The sequence below is a fragment of the Austrofundulus limnaeus genome, unplaced genomic scaffold, assembly GCF_001266775.1.
Source record: "Austrofundulus limnaeus strain Quisiro unplaced genomic scaffold, Austrofundulus_limnaeus-1.0 Scaffold10, whole genome shotgun sequence".
Lineage (NCBI taxonomy): Eukaryota > Metazoa > Chordata > Actinopteri > Cyprinodontiformes > Rivulidae > Austrofundulus > Austrofundulus limnaeus.
This window is the reverse complement of record NW_013952412.1, coordinates 4,547,414-4,567,544: the sequence shown is the minus strand read 5'-3', so window position 1 is coordinate 4,567,544 and position 20,131 is coordinate 4,547,414. Positions and strand designations below refer to the sequence as shown.

At 39.7% G+C, this 20,131-nt stretch overlaps 3 protein-coding genes across 3 annotated transcripts in view; 1 reads left to right on the top strand and 2 right to left on the bottom strand.

Annotated features, from left to right (window-relative positions):
• Positions 1-1,078: 1,078 nt before the first annotated feature.
• LOC106513195 (protein phosphatase 1 regulatory subunit 3E) lies at positions 1,079-5,747 on the bottom strand. Its single transcript, XM_014001909.1, has one exon. It carries the CDS (start codon positions 5,733-5,735, stop codon positions 4,851-4,853), a length of 885 nt encoding a protein of 294 aa, XP_013857363.1. The 5' UTR covers positions 5,736-5,747; the 3' UTR covers positions 1,079-4,850.
• Positions 5,748-6,501: 754 nt separating this feature from the next.
• On the top strand, positions 6,502-11,516 carry cunh16orf46 (chromosome unknown C16orf46 homolog). The gene is made up of 3 exons (XM_014001908.1): positions 6,502-6,593; positions 6,671-6,908; positions 10,621-11,516. Exons 2-3 carry the CDS (start codon positions 6,687-6,689, stop codon positions 11,416-11,418), a joined length of 1,020 nt encoding a protein of 339 aa, XP_013857362.1. The 5' UTR covers positions 6,502-6,593; positions 6,671-6,686; the 3' UTR covers positions 11,419-11,516.
• A 2,084-nt stretch (positions 11,517-13,600) lies between these two features.
• Positions 13,601-20,131, bottom strand: part of atmin (ATM interactor) — a 10,039-nt gene continuing 3,508 nt past the window's right edge. The window contains exons 2-4 of the mRNA XM_014001906.1: positions 18,272-18,397; positions 17,191-17,390; positions 13,601-17,091 (exon numbers count right to left, since the gene is read on the bottom strand). Of these exons, the coding sequence (XP_013857360.1) occupies positions 15,315-17,091; positions 17,191-17,390; positions 18,272-18,397 (2,103 nt within the window). The 3' untranslated portion in view covers positions 13,601-15,314. The remainder of the gene's footprint in view (positions 17,092-17,190; positions 17,391-18,271; positions 18,398-20,131) is intronic.

The following is a 20,131-nucleotide window of genomic DNA, read 5'->3' as shown; positions in this document are numbered from 1 at the left end:
CAACTTCAACAATTCATGTCTTAGAGTGCATAAGCAACTCATTTCGTGATGAGCTCTGGTCATATTTAAATTTGTGGCAATGTTACAAGGTGTTAAATTTGACAGTAAATGAGCTAAAATATCATTTTTTTATGCTTTGTAACAAAATAAAAGTAAAAGTTGCAAACTGTAACAAAGTAAATGTACTGTTACACCTCTGGGTTTATTACASCTCATAGTTGGACGAACATAATCAACGGAATGTCTAGTCATGGTTAGAAGTAAACAAGTTGTACATTAACTAATTTAGGTATTTCTCAAATACTTTTAGCAGCTCAGGTGACCGGGGGAAAGGAAAACCTACAGCATTTAGAACTGAATCCACAATCATTTAAAATCTTGGGATGTTTGGATGTCTCACAATAAATCTCTTCATATTCACTGAGGCATCATGTGTCTTCCTCCTGCAAAGTCAGCACCTCACTTCTCATCCATCCACGTCAAAGTGTCCTTGGAACAGGCAATGAACCCCACATTACCCCCAATATGCCCATCAATGCGTGACTGTATAGGAGAAATTTGCTGCTTAAAGGAGCATAAATGTATGAGAGCACAGTAACTGTTAGTTACTGAGAGCAGGCACAACATWCAATTTTGTAAAATCTTTGAAAAATAATAAGACTGAATGAATGCAGACCATCTTTAAAACAGCCAATCTGTCAACTCGTCATTGTCTGTCAGAGCAGATAATCTACTGAATGAATTTTAGCATTAAGGCTRAAAAAGTCACAACTTTTTTTTTCAAATTGTTCATTTCTTGCAGCACCTTTTCCTCCTTTAAGCTCATCCCTCCCTCCGTAAACAGAGAAGCGGTGTCAGGCGGCAATCAATTCAAGGGCAWGTCCTCAGGCAGCCTCACAATGGCGACGGCTGCGACCCACTGCAGAGATCGGCTTCAAGAATGGCCACTAACAGGAGGTCTTTAAAAATAAACCATGCCTGACTAACCCAAACAGCAAGAAAAGAGGAGCGTTCACACCCACACAAAGAAATTGCCTGCACCAAATTGGTTGTGATCTCAAGAAACAAAATGTCAGGCTTTCATCATGAATTCTTTTTATTGASCGTTATTTAGAACAAATTAATGGTTACACTGAAATCTAAACATAAAAACAAATGTATGAGTCAGCTGCTCGTGCAAAAATGTATTTTCACAAAAAGAAAAGGAGGTAAAATAGACAGCTCACAGTGCAGATGACACAACAAAAACATTTCAAASATTTAAAGAAAGAAAACCAAGTGAGGAAAACAACTAAACACCAGTGTCATTATRTGATCATAAATGAGTCAGATGAGCTTTCTATACAGAAAAACAACAGCAGTACAATGTGCCAAAGGCTTGAAAACAATTCCTTTTGAAACTACCATATTCACAGCAGAAGCTTGCACATAAAAAAATGACCAGCTCTTGTTTTCTCCCTGCCCCAGCCCTGCTTTCTGAAACTACTACACATCAGTTACAATCATAAGTCATCCATGCAAAAAGCTATAAAACACCATAAAGTGTGTTTCAAGTTGCTCACTTTGCCCCAATTTGTCCCTCTTGATATTATTTGGGGTTTCACATGCTCTAAAGTTACACTGTTCCTCACTTGCCACCTCCTACTTCTCTTCTGTGTCCTGAAATGAACTTTCAGTCTGCAGTGCAWACCAAAACAGTGCGTTTCCAGACATGCCGCTTACTTTTCTTTGCCCATTTCAGGCTAAAAAAAAAGCCATATCCTAATTTTAGCCAAAACACTGTACCACTAAATACCATAGCATCTCCTATATTTTACATTAGCCTCATAATAAATAGTTTTAAAGACTTTGTATAGCTTCACAACACCATAAGCAAACAACCTCTAACCGTTTACATCAATACGCTTCCAAATGCTTCAAAATACACAAAACACAGAACAGTTACAGGAAGACATTCAGGATGAAACGCTGACACATTTACATACATATCTACATATCGGTGTGTTCTGATGCAAACTATTATGTACACACACAGATGAAATTAATCAGAACACAGGCCCTTTAATGTCTTTATGAATGAGAACCATGTCTCCTCCTCTCTATATATTTATTAATATTACACAGTGGTATTTGTGTCAAGAGACYCCATCAAAATAATTCTACTCTAAAATAGTCCATCTGTTTACAGGGATTATTTATTGTTATGAATCCTTTTACTATACACATTTATTAAAATAAATGCTTTCTGGTATTGCACTGTACTTTTACCGAAACAAAGACTTTGACTTCAAGGGTTAGTTCAGAGTTTTTGAAGTGGAGTTCTGTGGTAAAGGTTATGAGCAATATAAAATTTAACTGTTGTAGATTTTTTTGAGTGATGTCAGTTTGGAGAAACAGAGTTTAATTATTAGCAGATTTATGAGGTAATGACTAGTCTGTGCAGAACCAAGACCAAAGTAATTTACTGCCATTTTACAATGACTGAAATGTAAAAACTTTATGGCAGATAAAACTTCCGTTTTGCATTACACAATCATTACGGCAGACATTTTACATTTTCTACAGGAAGTGAAATGCAAAAAAAATGTTTTAAATCACCAGGCTGCAGCAGAAGAGCTACAGCTAGCTGCTGTTGTTGCTATTTGTGCTTGCAGACAACTATAAAATTTTGTTCAATTAACCATTTAATGTGAAAATAACTGTTGTCGTTGTTGTGCTGGCACAAACTGCTATGAAATCTTTACAGATCTGAGTTATTTTAAGACAACGCTTTGATCTTGGCTCCACTCAGACGACCCATTATCTTGTCAATCAGTCAGCAAAACACAGTTTCTACAACCTGAGGCCATTCAGTGATTTATAACAGGTATAAATTATTTGTTTATAACCTTTTTGWATAATACTACTTTAAAAGATCTGAACTATCACTTTTATCAAACAATATGTATGTATGGAATATTCACGTTTTTACTAAAGAAAAAAAAAACAACAACATACAACTGACAGACATGTCAGGCAGGATCTTTTACATCCAAACTAATCTGAATAACAAATGTGGCTCTGTACATAAAAGAAACATCAGCTATGTGTTAGTGGATGTAAAATTTTATCAAACCATCAAACACTGATGGATTCACCATCTGTTCCAAAACCTAAGTGGTTTACAGGAATAGCCTCCATCCACATACCAATCTCATTCAGAGGAAAGCTCCCCCCTGAGGCCATGCTGATGTAAACAAAGGCAAAAGTTCTGTTCAGATTTACAGACAAGAGTCCTGGAATTAAAAGCAATGCTACTGTTGTTCCTCAACTTTCTGACGTCTCAGTTTTCGACCTGCTCTCAAACAAACAAATGAGCCAGGATGAAAACAACAAACAAGATGAATGTGTACATTCAGTTCATCTACAAGCTTTGTCGTCATATAGACAAATCTGTACAATGGAAGAGAGCAGATTTAAAAGTCCAATTATAGTTAAAAACAGATGTGACACAATTCAACACCGGTCTGTAACCACAGGATGAAAGTGAAAAACTGAGACAAATTGCATCTAAATGAATATAACTTTTCAGTCTATAGTGTTGCTCATATTTTTGGTCATTTGTTCAGAGTGCAAGGAGCAGCACTATAGACTCCAAGTGATGACTATCGAGTGTCTCTCAWGCAGCAGAAGCCGTTTCAACATGGTCACCTGTGGAAGCTACTTCTATAGACCCGCTCTGTGAACAGTGCAGCAACTCAGTGCAATTAAGAACGTAAAAGAAATGTTATAATTTGTCTATAATGTTCTGCAATAATAGACTTTTGTTTAAATGTAAAAATAATAGTATAGATAGCCTCTTCTATTCCAATAGACCTGAACAGGAGAAAGTTCACAAGATAATTTGAGGTACATGTAATTTTCAATCACTGCATATATATTTTATCTTWATGACAACAACGGATCTCAAGGCATCACACATGCTCCCGTTCTTCATAAACACACTCCTTTTAGGTTACTGGAATTATATTGTTATATGTTTTGTTTTTCCTCTTGAAATTTAATAATAGATTTTTGAAATGACTGCAGCAGGAAATGTACAAAAGTATAGCAGCTAGACTATAACGTGATGGCAAGATTTTGACAAACTTCTTTCTATGAACATGTTAAGATGTAAGCATTTTGATAATAATATTCTAAGGTGTTTATTATGTTCTAAAAAAATAATAACTTCCTACATCATGGCTTAGAATAAGGCAGTTAAATGGAATCGCTTAGGAAATATACACCTTCTGTATATAAAATAATCTTTATAGTTGTATTTCTTATAATATATATTCTATGTGAATTATTTTCAATGTTTTCTGTTTCAGCTTGTAGGTTTCCCTCAGAGTGGAGGAAACCACTGGAGGACTAACAGCGACACGGACTGCATCCCAGTAAATCAACATGAACGCGCACATGCAACACAATGTGACATTTGGAGAAACACCACGGCACTCAGCTACATTTTTTTTTACAACCTCTCCTGAAGTAGTGAAGCCCTGAAGCAGGCTTTGCCCCGCGCTTTTTTTTTTTCCCGTGGCACATTACGTAATGTGAGCGTGCCCTCCCAAAGGGCACCGAGCTGCACCCGAGCCCTGACATCAAGGCAAATTATCAGGCGACATCCCACCGACTGGGACCCTGTCAGGCTCATGCGGTCCATAAATGAGGCTGGGGGTGGGGGGGTCTATATTTTCCGTTGCAGCATGTGTGCAGCTGACCATAGCACGGGAGAAAAAAAAATCCAAACATTTAATGAGCTACAGCCACAGAGTAAGGTACCAGGGGATCGTTGCGCGCAAATTGCGCACAAAATGTGCCAACGTTCAGATAAAGTGAATCCACCCGTTTTCCCATTCCCGAGGTGGAGACATCTTCAACTGATGGCGTCGCACTTTGTAGTTGTTCCCATTGTTATTGTCCCAGAATTCCTTCCCCCCAACACAGTATTTAATAGCGAACTGCAAAGTGCCCCCGTTGTCAAGGTAGGTGGGCATAACAATCTTGAAACAAAATTTATCAGTGTCCCCGTTGCTGGAGTTGGGGACATATGTGGCCAAACTGTCCATAAATGTTATCCAGTTGTTCAGGGAGTACCGCAACGAGACGCTCTTCTCGAACGCCAGGTTCAAGACGCGCACGAAGCCGGAGAGGCTGAATTCGTCCGTTTCCACCGTCTCCAAAAGCACTTTCACCTCTCGGATTTTCTGCTCAAAGCCTGGGAGCGTGCCTGGATTCGTGAACTGCAGTTCCATGAACACAGACTGTGAAGGAGCCCGAGGGAACTTTGTATTCAGGTGATGGAGAGTCCCCTTGGGTAATTTCGCCAGTATGCGCTCCGGCACCTCCGGATCGTCTGCTTCATCAAAGTGCTTCACGGAGATGAGCTCCAGACCCAGCGAGTCCGCGAACCGGACCTTTTTCTGACTGGTCGGACTTCTGCTGCGAGCGATCTCCAACTTGGCTCTCTCTGAAGGTGTCGGGAGCGATTTGCATCTTCGGCGGAGGTTCGGACTCTGTGGCGTCTTCAGAAAAATCTCCCTGCCGCGGGGCCTCTCGTCCACTACGGGGCTCTCCATGGGTTCACAGGAGCCGTTCACCACGTCCAAGTCCTCCCCATCTTCGAGCCTCGGGTTGGCCGCCGTCAGGCTCCCGAACAGCCCGGCGATGCAGCTGTAGTTCCGCGGCAGGCAGTTCTTTGGAGGCAGCATGGCCGCGTCGGGGCGCGCACACTCCGGTTCTCTGAAGCACGCCACAGCTCCTGCACTGCGGAGCCGAGGCGGTCGTGATGAAGCAGACCTGCGAGTCAGGACATGGAGCCTTCAGGTGGCAGTGTCTCTMTCCGGGATAGGTGCTCCTATTGCGTCAGAGGCTGACACTCCTTCGCCCTGGACCAAYGATGCGAGCGGTTGTTGATCAGCAGCTGAAATCAAGGTTGTTGCTGCGGATAGGTCACAGTAAACACACAGATTCACCTCCTTTTATTGGRTTTTGAAGAATAAAGCCCCCCAGCAGCCTCTCATCCTTCTCACGTCCGCCTTCCTGGGCGTTTTGACGTCTGCAGTCTACGTGCAGAAGTCWGCGTTGCAACAAACCAAAATGGTTTCCTCCGTTTTTTTTTCAGCGATGCGCCGGTTAAACTTCCTCTTTCTCATTTACATTCAAGCTCGCGCGATATAAATAAACACATGTCTATATTAATTGCACGACACGAGCGTCTGTGACGTTGAGTTAGTGCCGAAACGAAAAACCCACTAAATTTGTGCGTAACTRTTGTTTCTTAATAACCAGTTTTACGCACACTGTCATTCATTTGAGCAGCCCGTCAGTGTATATTTCCATGAAACCTCTGGGTATCTGCTACGTGCACACCTCCCATTTTCTCTACGTCACTCACGTGCCGCTTCCCCCTCAGAGGTTGCCATGGCGACAGCGTTACAGCCGCACGCTCTCTGAATGCATTCACAATCATTGCCGTCACAGTTTTTTTTTTTTTTTTGGGGAAATTATCCGTTTTGTGAGTGGTTGGTGATTCCGAATGCTGTACGAATTCAGYGTGAATCATTTAGGTAAGTTTGTAAAGCTTTGTGCTCAACTTTCTTCTCATTTAAAGCCAAACTTCACTCACTGTCCTCCTTCTCAACAGGAGCTGAAAGGACAACATGTTAAGTCAGCAAGACGGTGGTGAGACCGAAGGTGGTGAGACAGAAGGTGGGGAGACAGCTGCGAACAGAGAGGACTGGCAGCTGTCACCACAGGAAACAGCAGAGCCAAAAGAGACACCGTGTCGCCATGTTGACGCCCTCCTGCACATCAGTGAGGAGAACTTCATGAAAGAGCTGGAGCCGCATGAGTATCAAGGTTACTCTGGTTGGGAAGATGCTGTAAGTGAATCACCTCTCTGCTAAGTTTTTTTCCCCTGCTTGTCTTTATTTAGGTTGGTTGTGCCAGCAGCACATGATGATTCTTACAGAGCAAGTTACAAATTTGTGAGAAAATATTGTTATAGTGGTGCTCTGAAGTTTGTGTAGTTAATGYTTAAAACAATCGTTCAAGCTGATGCCCAGTGTTTTGTTTTGTTCATAATTAGGCAAACGTTTTCCTGACTTCCACAAAAATTGCATTCATAATTAGTCAYGCAAACAGGGCAGTGCACCAACATTAGTTGGTCATCAAATTTTTGTCACATTTAGTTAATTGCATTTTTTCGTCCTGTGCAGAAAAATAGCAACCAGGGCTGGCCCATGGCATGGGCATTTAGTCTGTAGGATAATCACTGTATTACTCCGGTTTATGAAGGTAACCAGTGGTGGGCAGCACTGATCTAAATATTAGTTGCACTATCCCTAAAGCACTAACTCAAATATTTAGGTCCCCTAATTCTAAAGCACTGACGTACTGAAAGATTTAGCAAAAGCTAATTCTAAAGCACTGATATGATCCAGTTGACAGTATTTACTGTGTGCAGAATATTGTTATTTAGTGCTCTTGCCCGGCCAAAATGGAGTCACCCGCAGGTCACATTTGGCTCGTGGGCCTCGAGTTTGACACATGACCTTGTAGATATGTGACACACATATGAAAGAAATCTATGACAGCTTTCACCTTCAACTGTGAACAATAATGTTGATCAATAACATTTAAAGACCTCAGTGCTTCTAAATTTAGCCCATAAATTTAGCAAGTGCTAATCCACCAATGAATTTTAAAAATAGCTAAAGCCGTAAAGCACTAATCAGGAAATTACTTCCCCTATTAGTGCTTTAGGGGAACTGTGCCCACCACTGAAGATAACTTGTTTTGTGGGTTTCTCAACTTTGTTACTACAGGCTTTATGGTGCAGAGGATATTTTGTAATAAAAGTATCATATGATGCAGTCAAGACTAATTATAGTGTTCAGTGTATTAGAAAAAAATAAGTATAATGGAATTTTCATGAAACTTCCATTATTATTCTTATGTTCTCGGGTAAAGTTCATGTCCAAGCCTGTTTTTCAGTGTTGTACCTTCACAAAAATWCTGATTTTATACTGTTGTATTTGTGGCGGGCGCRGTGTGATAAYTGGCAACTTMAATKCAAAAGCACTATTTTAGTAAAGATAAAATTGGTTATAATGACTCCACTTTAAAAAAGTTACCTTAARGCACRCAGACCCGCTTACAGATGWGGCTTGAGACAATCTCACAATTCCATAAGTTTATTTATTACACCATGATTTTAATTCAAAAATACTAGCTTAAAACCACTCACACATTAAAAGTCAGTTCTGGCTCAACTCAGGGAGGAGTGAAATTCRGGGTAGTGTCCTAAAAAGAAGAGAAACACAGCAAACAAAAGAAAATCGTGCACCAAACCAGAAGGAGTACCACCACCCACACCAGGAGCTGGCCACTGCCCTGTCACAAATACAAAAAAACAAATTAAGAAACAGACAACATTCAATTAAAAGATGTTAAATAAATAATTAAATATATATATATCTATATATATATAGATATATATATATGGTAAAAATTCAGATGTCTCAGTTCGGTGGCAGGTAGCCAAGCAGCAGTAGACTTTGGGTGTGAATTAATGTTCCATCCAGGAGCTGTGAGGAACCCACAGAATCACTTTGAGCTGAGCGTCGCTAAGCCAGTCAGGGCAGAATGACGACCAGCAGGAGCCGATGAAGGTCTAACACAGCAACAGGTAAGAAGCCAGCCAAAGAACCACACGGCATAGATAGGAAACCGGAAGTGAACAAATAGGGCCTCCTGCAGAACACCGGCAAAGGACAAACAGCAGCGTTTGGTRCAGAACAAACATTAAGAAATTAAATTTGTGTAATTGAGAGACTAATAAGACGAACATTGCACTCACCACTGAGCCTAAAGTGTAGCTCCTGTAAAGGAGGAGGAATCAGGTAGACTCATTCTGGTAGCCTATTAAAACAGAAGCTAAGTTAAAGCTAGGCTACAAACAAAACACCCAGGAAGTAGAAGCACCCCTTACCATAAAAAGGATCAAGGGTCGTTAAACGCACGCTTCATGCACCCACTAGCCTGGGGCTAGCGTGCAGCACCCGCAACCACGGTAGTCTGAACCGGGAGGCAAACATGTCACACAGGTAGAGGGAGCGCCCTTTATATACAGGCAGCCAGCGCCACAACCAATTAGATGCAGGCACTTGTGTGGTGCGTTCAAAGCCTACAGGGCATACTGCCACATATTATACTGAAGAATTTAGCAAAATGCTGTCCTGATGCATCTAGGTAATCTAGGTAGAAAAATCAAAAAGAAAAAAATTAAATAGATTCTCTGGACGGGTTCTTCTTTCGTTTCGTCTCTCCTCCAAGAGACTTCTTCAGTCTGAGGAGTTTCAGGTGAACTCAGCCTTATAAGCACTGCTTCCATATGATGGACAAAAAGGTTGTTCCGATGCAAAAGAGGACTTATTGTAGAGGGTGCACCATAACCTGACTATCGTTGGGGCCCTGATTCACACCTTTTGCTCACAGGGGGCTGAGTCATATATTTGCAATAACAGCATTGTATGAGGGGGACTGGACACGAAGGCCTCCACCTCTGCTTAACGGCGGATGGTTTTTCTTCACAAAATGTTCCTCTCTATCAAAGATGAAAACATCTTCATCCCTAAAAGAGTGACCGCTGGCCTGTAGATGAATGTAAACTGCAGAGTCCTGACCCAACGAAGTAGCTCGTCTGAGCTGGCTCATTCTTTTGAACAGTGGCTGTTTTGTTTCCCCAATGTATAACTGATCACAGTCCTCCTGACACTTAACAGCATCTGTTTGTGCCGGGGGACTGGATCTTTGGGGTGAACCAGTCTTTGCCGTAATGAGTTTTGGGGTTTGAAAGCCACTGGGATGTCATGTTCAGAGAATAAACGTCTCATTTTCTCTGAAACTCCTGCAACATAYGGAATGACCACTGGTCTGGGTTTGGGGTATTTATTTTTTCCTAAAGAAGAACCCGTCCAGAAGACCTACTGTACTTGATTTTTTCTTTTTGATTAGTAAAATGCTCTTCAAATAGCTGCAAAATGCACAGTTTTGAGTGGATCTTTTAAGAGAAGTATATCCTGGACCCCCCTAAAACTGTGTCACTCCACAACTGATCGTTAACATGAGCAGGTGTTCCTCATTGTTGGCAGATATGAGGTGAAATTCTGGTATTCTGTTTCAAATAAATTATATTGTTAACTATTTTAATTGGACAGGGTGTTTTTTAAAGATAACAAATAATAGATAAAACTATTTAATTTGGTATGCGATTGTATGTAAATTGGGAGTGAGGCATAGAAAACTGCACAAGGGGTGCCACTTGAACTCTTGCCTAGGGCGACAAATTGGTTAGGTAGCACTTATACCAACCATTTCTCTTCTACATTATTTTTCTGGTAGGCTAGGCTTTATAATACTAAAACCTGGGTCATGGCTTACTAAAAACTAATTATGTTTTTAATTGCCTCTATGATTTTTATACTTCAGCATGCTTACTGCATAAGTTGCCAGTCAGAAAAAGTAATTTACTTTATTGTGATTTTATTCTTGGCATATTAATCTGTTTAACATTATTATTATTTTAAACAGGTATGTGGTTGGACCAGAGTTGCTCCACTGAGCTGCCTCCTCGTGACTAAGATGAACCACAGGCAACCAAAGCATAAGGAGGTGGAAAATCCGAGCCCTTTGTGTGTGGACTCAATGGGTCCCAAAGCTGACAGCTCAGCCAGCATTGCAGAGCAGCACAGGGAGTCTCATAATGGCCTGTGTACGTGTAAGAAATCTGTGTTAGCAAATAAGCAAAAAGACACTTGGGGTCCAACGGAATGGCCTGTCCTGAATGCCATGCAGGAAGACGAGACACATTTCCTTCTTAAGGAAAAAACAGTGGAGAGGCCATTTAAAAACACACCTCTGAGGCCTTGCCATCCGTCTTCACAACACTCTGTGCCAGAAAACAGACACACTAAGCCCCAGACGCACAGCCACAAGTCCAGTAATGAAGTGGTTCCCATTAAGAAACTCACATCTTTACCACCTCTCCAACCACCACAGATCAATCCCAAGAGCAGCTGCCATGTCTGCAGAAGCAAGAAGGCTCTAGATGGAGAAAACCTTGACTGGAAAAGTGCAGCCAGGTGGACAGGAGGGAACATTGTTGCAAACCAAGATCCTTCCATCCACTCTGCAGCCCTGACCCCTAAATACCATACGTGTCAACACAACCCTCATTTGTTCTCGGCTCTAAGTGTTTCTCTCCCCAAGAAGAACCAATTACTTAGGTCTCTGCCTGACACAGTGCACCCCACGAGGTATTCATTGRACAAGAGCATCTCACAAGCTGTGGTGCAACCGCGTATGCCTTCCAGGTGTCTCTTCTCCTGAGCACAAGACTGYATGTGCTATGAAGCCATGCAGCCCTTTGGATAAATGTTCATCATGAACAAAGACGACATTCAATAAATTCAGCTTTCAGCATTTCATCAAGGTTTACTTTGTGATGTCCTAGCATTGCTTCTTTTCACATGTTGTCCTTTTCAGCGGCTAATGATGACTTATGTGTACTGTGACTGTATTTTATTTGCATAAAGGGTTTTCAGACACAGGATATTAAGTGTTTGTACTGCAGAGTGCAGTATCTCTGCATTAAGCAGACATAAAGTGATGGTGATCATCAGTTAAATGCTTCCTCAAAGCTTTGACATGTAGCCTAAAATATAACCTGTGAACAGAGTTGATCAGAACTCCAAATATAATTGAGCTTAAAGGTTTAACACAAAAATGCAAGAACGATTATTGTACTACTTGAATTTGTAAATGCTTATGTTGTTTCTGAGAAATGCATGTAAAAGTTTAAGCATCCCAAGACATTCAATCTCTCGTTAGGCTCTGTATATCTCGCCAGGTCTCTTTCACAGTACTGCCTGTTACGTTGAATGTTGCCAACAAACTGGAAACAAAAGCATAGCATGGCTTCATTTTTCCTTTTTTATATAACTGATAAATGTCAATTATCAAAAACAATTAGGATAATGTTACAGTTGGAAGACCAGGAACTGCTAGCATTTAGCTATTTCTGAAGTCACAGTGAGCAGTTTATATTCATAAAACCTGCTCATATGTAAACCTARTGGAAGTAACATCAGTCGGAAACTTGTCAGATATCCTCAACACTTAAAATAAAATAAAAAAAAATAATAAATAAGCTTTGGACTTCTTAGAATCCCTACACTGTCTCAACAGTAGTATTTTATAGGCAGTGGTAGYGGGCAGCACTAATCTAAAATTAGTTCCACTAGTCCTAATTTAAATATTTCGGTCCCCAAATTTTAAAGCACTAACGCACTGAAAAATTTAGCAAAAGCTAATTCTAAAGCACTAAAATAACCCAKTCAACCCATGAACATTCTTCAACAGACAACATGAGGCACATATTGACATGTTGCTCTCTTAAGACTTATCATTGACATTCCACAGCTTTATTTAGGTTCATAGATTGTCAATATGTCACCTAGTGGATAAGTGACAACATATGAATAAAATGTGACAGCTTTCCTCCTCAGCTGTTAACATTAACATTGATCAATAACATTTAAATACCTCAGTTAGTACTTCTAAATTTAGCCTATAAATTTAGCAAGTGCTAATCCACTAATAAATTCTAAAATTAGCAAAAGCCCTAAAGCACTAATCAGGAAATTAGTTCCCCTATTAGTGCTTTAGGGGAACTGTGCCCAACGCTGCCTATAAGAATAGTTCTGTTGGAGAAATAAAAATAAGCCATTTATTTAATTAAATGACTAAACATGAAAAATGAAAATGCTGAGTTTAGTGCGGTGTACAATTACAAATCTCACTAATGCTTTCAACAATAGAAAATAGGAGGGCACATTAAAATGTGAAGCTTCACATTTACAGTATATACATATAAGGGTTAACCTTTTTTTCCTTCCTGACCTCCATCCCACAAATGGTCTTGCAGCTGTGCTTGTTCCTTAGCAACAATACAGCTACCTTATAAGTGCTGCTCTGTTCCTGCTTTACAGCCTGATGTAGGAATTTAAATGCCTCTCCAGACTTCAGTACTTTACCTTCTCTATAAAGTTGCTGATTTTTATTAGATGTCTCTGGGAGATTGAGGAAGCAGCCCAGACCACGCAGTGCTTATGGCGAACCAAACACAGACCATGTTAGTTTTCAAACTGCAGTCAGTTTAAACTAAAATCATATGATTGCATGGGTTTTTATGCAAATGTATTTTAGAAAATAAAACCCTTTTGACTGAAATTTTTAATTTTTTAGGTTAACTTAAAACAGATAGAATGCATGATTTAGTATGTGCAGTAACATCAAAACAGTTTATTTTCAGGTCCTGGCTTCTATTTTTAGTACAAATAAAGACGTGAACATTAAAAGCATTGTACRGTCTTCTATGCTTCAATCCCTTAGTTTTTGTACTCTGGTCGTTTTTACCTTATTTCTGAAAACTATGAAGTAGAACCTTTTGTTCTTAACTAACGCAAATGTTAAATTTATTGTTTTTGTAAGAAAYGATAAAGAAGCCAAAAACACTTCATAGCATTTTATTGACATATGTAGCTCCAACAAATAATCAAGGCAACTGTTAAATCTATGCATACAGGCAACTAAAAGTAAATTCTGCTAAACAAATGTGCATGCACTTGCTCACTGGGAGGGGGAAAACATACTGTTAAATAACAATTAAGACCAACAAAACCTTCACATTTTTGCTTGAAAGGCTTTTAACTGTTAAACTAAACCTGCAAGAAGCAGCAATGTCTAGAATTAAATTCTAGAAGTGAAACTCTCAAAGCAATAAGCATTAGTTTGTGTTGTCTAAAAAACTTGCAGTAAGGAAAATATCCTTTAACAAATTGGATACGGTGAAAAAAGCTGAGCATATGGACACTGCAATTTCTGTACATTCTTCAACTTTCACAAATCTTTAACAGAATGTAACTACATTTACATAAAAGTAATGAGATAGAACCAACAAGATTCTAACAATATGATGCATAGCAATCACTTCATGTGACAGAAAACAAACATTTCCACAGAAAATGTATAAAAACAAGGAAAAGTCCAGCTTATCATGCAACCATGTTGAAAACACCAGGACAAAACTGATTAAACATGCAACATAAGAACAAAATGGGTTGTATCTTTTCTTCAGAATTCATTAAAAAAACATTTTCGAGAATAAAAAAATCTTCAAGCAGCAACTTATTTCAAATAGAACTAAAGTTAATACTTGGAATAAGGCACCAATAAAACAAAAACAAATAAACAAGGCTCTTGGCTAGTTTATATGTGATGCCTTTGAGGTAACTGAATTCCAACGGTTTAACAGAAAAATGTCAAATTTAGCCAGTTGGAAAGGGGGAAAAAACATTGGGTATTCCTAAGTTAAATACAAGATAAAGTAGTGAATGCATGGAGTAACAGAGCTAATCCTACCCCTGTTACTAAGTTGTGACAAAACATTGCCAATTCATTCAGCACAGGTTGCTGCTACAGTATACAGTTACACACAGCTAATAAATAAGTAAAAGTCATTGATAGCCAAGACTGCTTACTGACTTGGATGGAAAAACGAAAAGCAAAAAACAAAAAACGAACAAAAAAACAATACTTTTTTGTCACCATAAGAAATTTCACAATCACATTTAAATGAAAGCTGTGCAAAAACAGTTTTTCTTGTGCCACAAATGTATGTCTATTTCTAAAGTTCAGATACATCATAATGATTTTGAGCAATAGCTCGTTATATTTTCAACAGCTTAGTTTGGAAAAACTTACTCACACTCACATGAAAAGACTGCTGGAGCTTATTCTGAGTTTAACGGCTTTTTGAACACTAAAGAGACAGCCATCACATGCACAGGCACAGATCGTAAAGAATCCTTGCACATTTGTTTTTATGTACACAAATTGTACAATATGGTTGACTGTACAACTGAGATGCAATAAATAAATAAAACAATTTTTAACTGGCTAAAAACATTTTACAACTGAACTGCAAGTAAGACCAAACTGCATTATACACCAAAATATACATGTGGCATTTCAGACAAGACACATACACTGTTATTTTGTGTGCAAATAAATATGTAAACGGTTACAGGAGCTAATAAATCATGCCCACTGAGCTAATAAAGTGCAGCAAAGCTGTCAGGATAGATACTTAGAAACGTTCTGGACGTTACACCCCAGTGGAATGGTCAAAGGGACAGTTGGCGAGGAAAAATTCACTGAGACTTTCAGCTGTTGGGTTTGTCAGGTTGCTGAAAGAGAGCACAAAGCTCCTCACACGTCTGGGTTTCCACAGAGCTAAAATGTGACTCCATATTCCACGCAAGGTCTGCTGACAAGAAGTCATCCATGACAGTTTGTGTTTCGTTGCTGGTAAGGAAAAGTTGTCCCAGGCCTTCTGCCTGGCTGGTTACAGTCTGGGTTTCTGTGCTGCTCAGCATCCTTGCAGGCTCACCTTGTCCTACATTTGTGTGTGAGGAAGGACCCGTGGCAAATGAAGGGATATCCGTCTGTGTTTCAGTATCTGAGGACTCTGTGCTAATTGAAAAGCTTGAATGTCGCAGGATGCTCAAGGGCATGCCACTTCCAGCGTTTAGTAGGAAATTGAGGTCAGTCTGAGTTTGAGTGTCAAATAGCTCGAGATCAYTGGATTGAGCCCGACTTTGTCCCTCACTTTGGTCCAGATCATCCATAAGGAAGAAATCAGTCTGTGTCTGAATGTCCAGAGATTCCAGAGGTGTGTCGCCACCCAGCACACCCAGTTCACTCTCCTCAGTCTGTGTTTGAATGTGCACAGCATTGAGGAATTCTTCAAAGTCAAAGTCTATTCCATTGTTCTGCTCCTGAACGGAGTCTGGTCCTGACTCGCAGCCTGCAGAGGCCTCTGTGAGGACTTGGTGTCCTGACATGCTGCTGGACAGAATGTTTTCAAGGTCATTTAACAGGGTCATTGTTTGGGTCTGATTATCTGCCATGTTGTTTGTACTAAGCTCACTTGTCTGCACACTGAAACACATACCACCTACTGATTTAGAGTCTTCATAGATATTTCTTCCTGCAGCACTAAGGCGGTCATTTATATCAGGGGCTGTCTGAGTGGAAACACTAAGAGAGTCATTATCAAATAGATCAGAGCACATAACAGCCTGGTCCTGAGCCCTCTCCTCCAATTGTGGCATGGCAAAATATGTCTGAGTCTGCCTGGTTTTGTATGGGAGCAGAGATGAGGAGGGGCAAGTAATTTGGCTAAGGCATTGGCTGTCTGTCTGAGCTCCAACAGATGATGTGGATTTGGCTTGGGAAAAGAATGTCTGGGTTTCTACACTAACTGGCAGGAGGACTTGGGCACTCACGCTAATGTCTGTTTGGGAACAGGATGAAACTGAAGACTCGCTCATAGAACACAACCCCATTTCCTCTCCAACTCCAACCCCTGTGGGCATTTTTGACATGTGGGATTTGTCCGTCTGAATGTTGGTAGAGGTGCTCCTTTCTTGTGGTCCTGTCATGGTAGAGTCGTCTAAGCTCACAGAGTCCTGACTAACCTGCACTCCTGTGCTAGTGGAACCCTGAATGGAGCGAGAAGCAGGCATACCATTTTCAAAAGCCAAACTTTTTCCATCAAGTTGGGGTACCACTGCTCCCGAGGTCTGTGGCAAGAGCTGAAGGGTGCTGACAGAACCATGGCTATCTACTGCAAGAACTACAGACCTTAAAGTCCCACTTTCTGTAGAGGGAAGGAGGACAGGCAGATGTGCCAACTGCATCACAGGAACGCTGACCAAAGCCATCCTGGGCTTTGGTAGGAGCAACTTCTGAAGACTCCTATGGGGRTTGGAGTTTTGGTTAGCTTGATCTAAAATGTATACAGCCGAATCAGCAGGGTGAGCAGTCTCTGTCAACTTCTTAGCAGCAGGCACAATCTGAACAACTGAATCGTTAACCTTTGCTTTTTCAGAATCACTTAAACGTTTCTCCATCTTTCGCTTTTTTACAGGAGGAACTCTGTAAAGAAACACAACCAAGAAATACAAAAGTGAATACATTTCACCATAAAGAAAATGCAAGAGCTTAATATACAGTATCTACATTTTGTCTACATGCCTGTGTTCCTTTGGAATTTCATGACCTGTTCTGTAGATATGTGACAACAAGGCAGCCCTGCTTGCATAGGGGCAGCCACATGTACACTCATAGGTCTTTCCACAGTCTTCTGTGTGTCTCTTCAGGTCCCACTGTGTACTGTAGCCATTGTTGCACTTAGAGCACTTGTGCTTTTTCTCTGCATGCATCTTCATGTAGTGCTAAAATGACAAATAATAATAAATGTAAATATTTAGCCAAGTCACAAAATGGCWAACACTGACAGATGAAAAGCAAAACGTCCATTACATCACTAAGCAATGTTCTGTTAGAGAACCTTGGATTCTGGCATTCATGCAGATACCACCCACCTACACATTAGTACTGAGCGAGCACTCTCATGGCAACCACACTGGTTGATGGTGTTCACCTTCACTTGTGAGCCTATGTGCCCTGACATGATGCAAAACCTACCAACGCCCAGCATTTAGCTCAGCCAACAAAATCCCAAGTTCAGACTTAATCCACGAAGACCCAACCCCACAACTCAGGACCCCTGTCTTAAGAGTTTCTGATAGATTAAGGAAGACCTACCAAAATATTAGGAAAGCAGTTTTAATGTTATGACTAACTGAAACAATATGAATACAGTAGCACAATTAAAGCACAGCTAGAATATCCAATTTTACTGACTTCAGAGAGCTTAGACCTAAAAAAAAATCTTTATGGAATGTCGTGACACAAAGACAAAATAACAAGTCTTATTTGAGCCTTTCGATTCAATCACATTCAAATTTCATTGTCGAAACTTGCAAATTAATCCTATTAGTTTTGACTTTTACAGACTAATATTTAGTAGTTTGTGTTTTTACTCAAACCTGCTATCTGAGGGGTGACTTGACATTTTTGTTATACAATCTCAAAGTTTTTCTATAATCTATGGTTTAAAATACTTTCCATTTAAACATGCTAAAAGTTTATCTTTGTAGTCTTTCAATGCATCTCAGTTTGGCACAAGTGGTTGAAGACAAACATAAAAGGCCTTTATAAGAAGTACAAACAGGCAAATAAATCACTGTATTTCAATAAAGAAAATGCTTACTTGTTTAACCAGTGAGAACTGTGAGAAAGGTCTGTTAGGCCCTCTTGGACAGCCCTCAATTGGACAGCAATAAAGTTTCTGAGTGCCTTTCATCTCCTTTCTGACCGTGGGATTGACAATACAGTCCTGAAGGTGTCCATGGCAGCAACGATAAAAAGATGACAACAAAACAAAGGCATACAATTTTTAATCATGACAAGTTAACAGTTGTTATATTCATTCCACATCATTTAAGTGTTTTAAGTTTTTTTTTTTAATTCTTGAATTAGGGCTGGGCAATAAAACAATAGCAATGTACAGTATATCATGATAACACTTGTGATCAGTATCAACAGAAAAGAAATTTGATAAAATAGTAATAAGTTCATTGAACTATGATCCAGAACTGCACAGCATTCTGGGGGATGTAGGCAGAGGAAACACTTGACAACTGATGGTCCAGCTAAGCAAGGACAGGGAAAGGTCACGTCACCAGTTTGGTACGATTAATCAGCCTTTCTTCTCCTGGTTTTTATTTCAAATAGGTAAAACAGAAAACTAATCAATAATTATTTATATGAATTGATATGAAACACTTATACCATGATACATTTTTCAGCCATATCGCCCAGACCTATCTTGACGTAGAAACGTTTTACTTTGTGTCATACATATCTAATTTTTGCTGGAATAAACTATGGTCATTTTTGCTAGACAATATTTCCTACTGCAACAGACCTTGCATTGTTTTAAGTCTCCCCTACATAACAGAGACATTTATACAGTTTTTTTATACAAAATTCCTCCTGTATTCCAGTAAAGTAATTTTTGGACTACACAATTCGTGAAAAGCATCATGCAGGAAACCATAAACCTGTATGTGCAAAAGCATTATTTTTTTTTAAGGGGAAATATTTGTTTTATTTTTTTGTGCTTGAAGATCTAAATTATTTATTCAATCTATTTGTAATTGCTTCTCTTGAGTTAACTAGGCTGTTTGAAAATCATTGTAGTAAGCTTTTTGATGAATGCTAATATAACCATTTTTAATCAGAAAACAGCAGCCCTTCAAATGCATTGCATGCATGAAATACTTTAAGTAATTATCTTTAACCAGTCAGGTGTCGCCTGTTTTTAAACACTAAGCCGATTGGAAACATTATACGTTGCTGCAAACTACCATATAGTCACATGATCATATCCTGAAGCCTACTTTATGTCAAAACATTATTTGTAAGCTCCAAGCTGTTGAAAAAGCAAGTTGAGATTCATTGTCCTTGTTACAGCAGAGCTGCTCCACAGCCTTTTACCAGTGATTGCTGTGATCGTTTTTTCCCCCCATCTGAGAAATGGTAGAACACAGCGATAAGTGAGAGTAATGGTCTCTACACCCTGCTTCTACTTGCTGTTAAAGGTTATGGACTGAGATACAGCTAAGAAGCAAGCGAAAACAGTCCCAGTTGTACAAAAGAAGTCTGCCTGACTGTTTGCACAAATGGAAAGGAAAAATGTTCTCCAGTAAGCAATAAGAGGTAAAAAAGAACATGAACTACTGATGTGCAGTGACGTAGTATGATAGTGTTGTAGTGTACGTAACAAATGTAGTGTTTGGCGCCCCTCTCTTGCAACCTGATTTCATTATTAATTCAGAAGTGAAAACCTCAGAGATTTGATAACTTCATCACCAATGGGGAATAATTACCATTACTAACGTTAACTTCAGGGCAGGGCGTTGATCTATCTGTGAAGTTCACCCAAAAATATTTAAATAGCCGGCCTTCTTTTCTCTCTTTATGTTAATGAAAGTTATGAGAATTCTGTATAAAGTGAATGTTAGGGAACATACAAACAAATTTTTTATTCAATCAAACATTTTGAAAC

Coding starts and splice junctions, on each gene's coding strand:
- LOC106513195 (XM_014001909.1), bottom strand. CDS start 5,735: ATGCTGCCTCCAAAGAACTGCCTGCCGCGGAACTACAGCTGCATCGCC.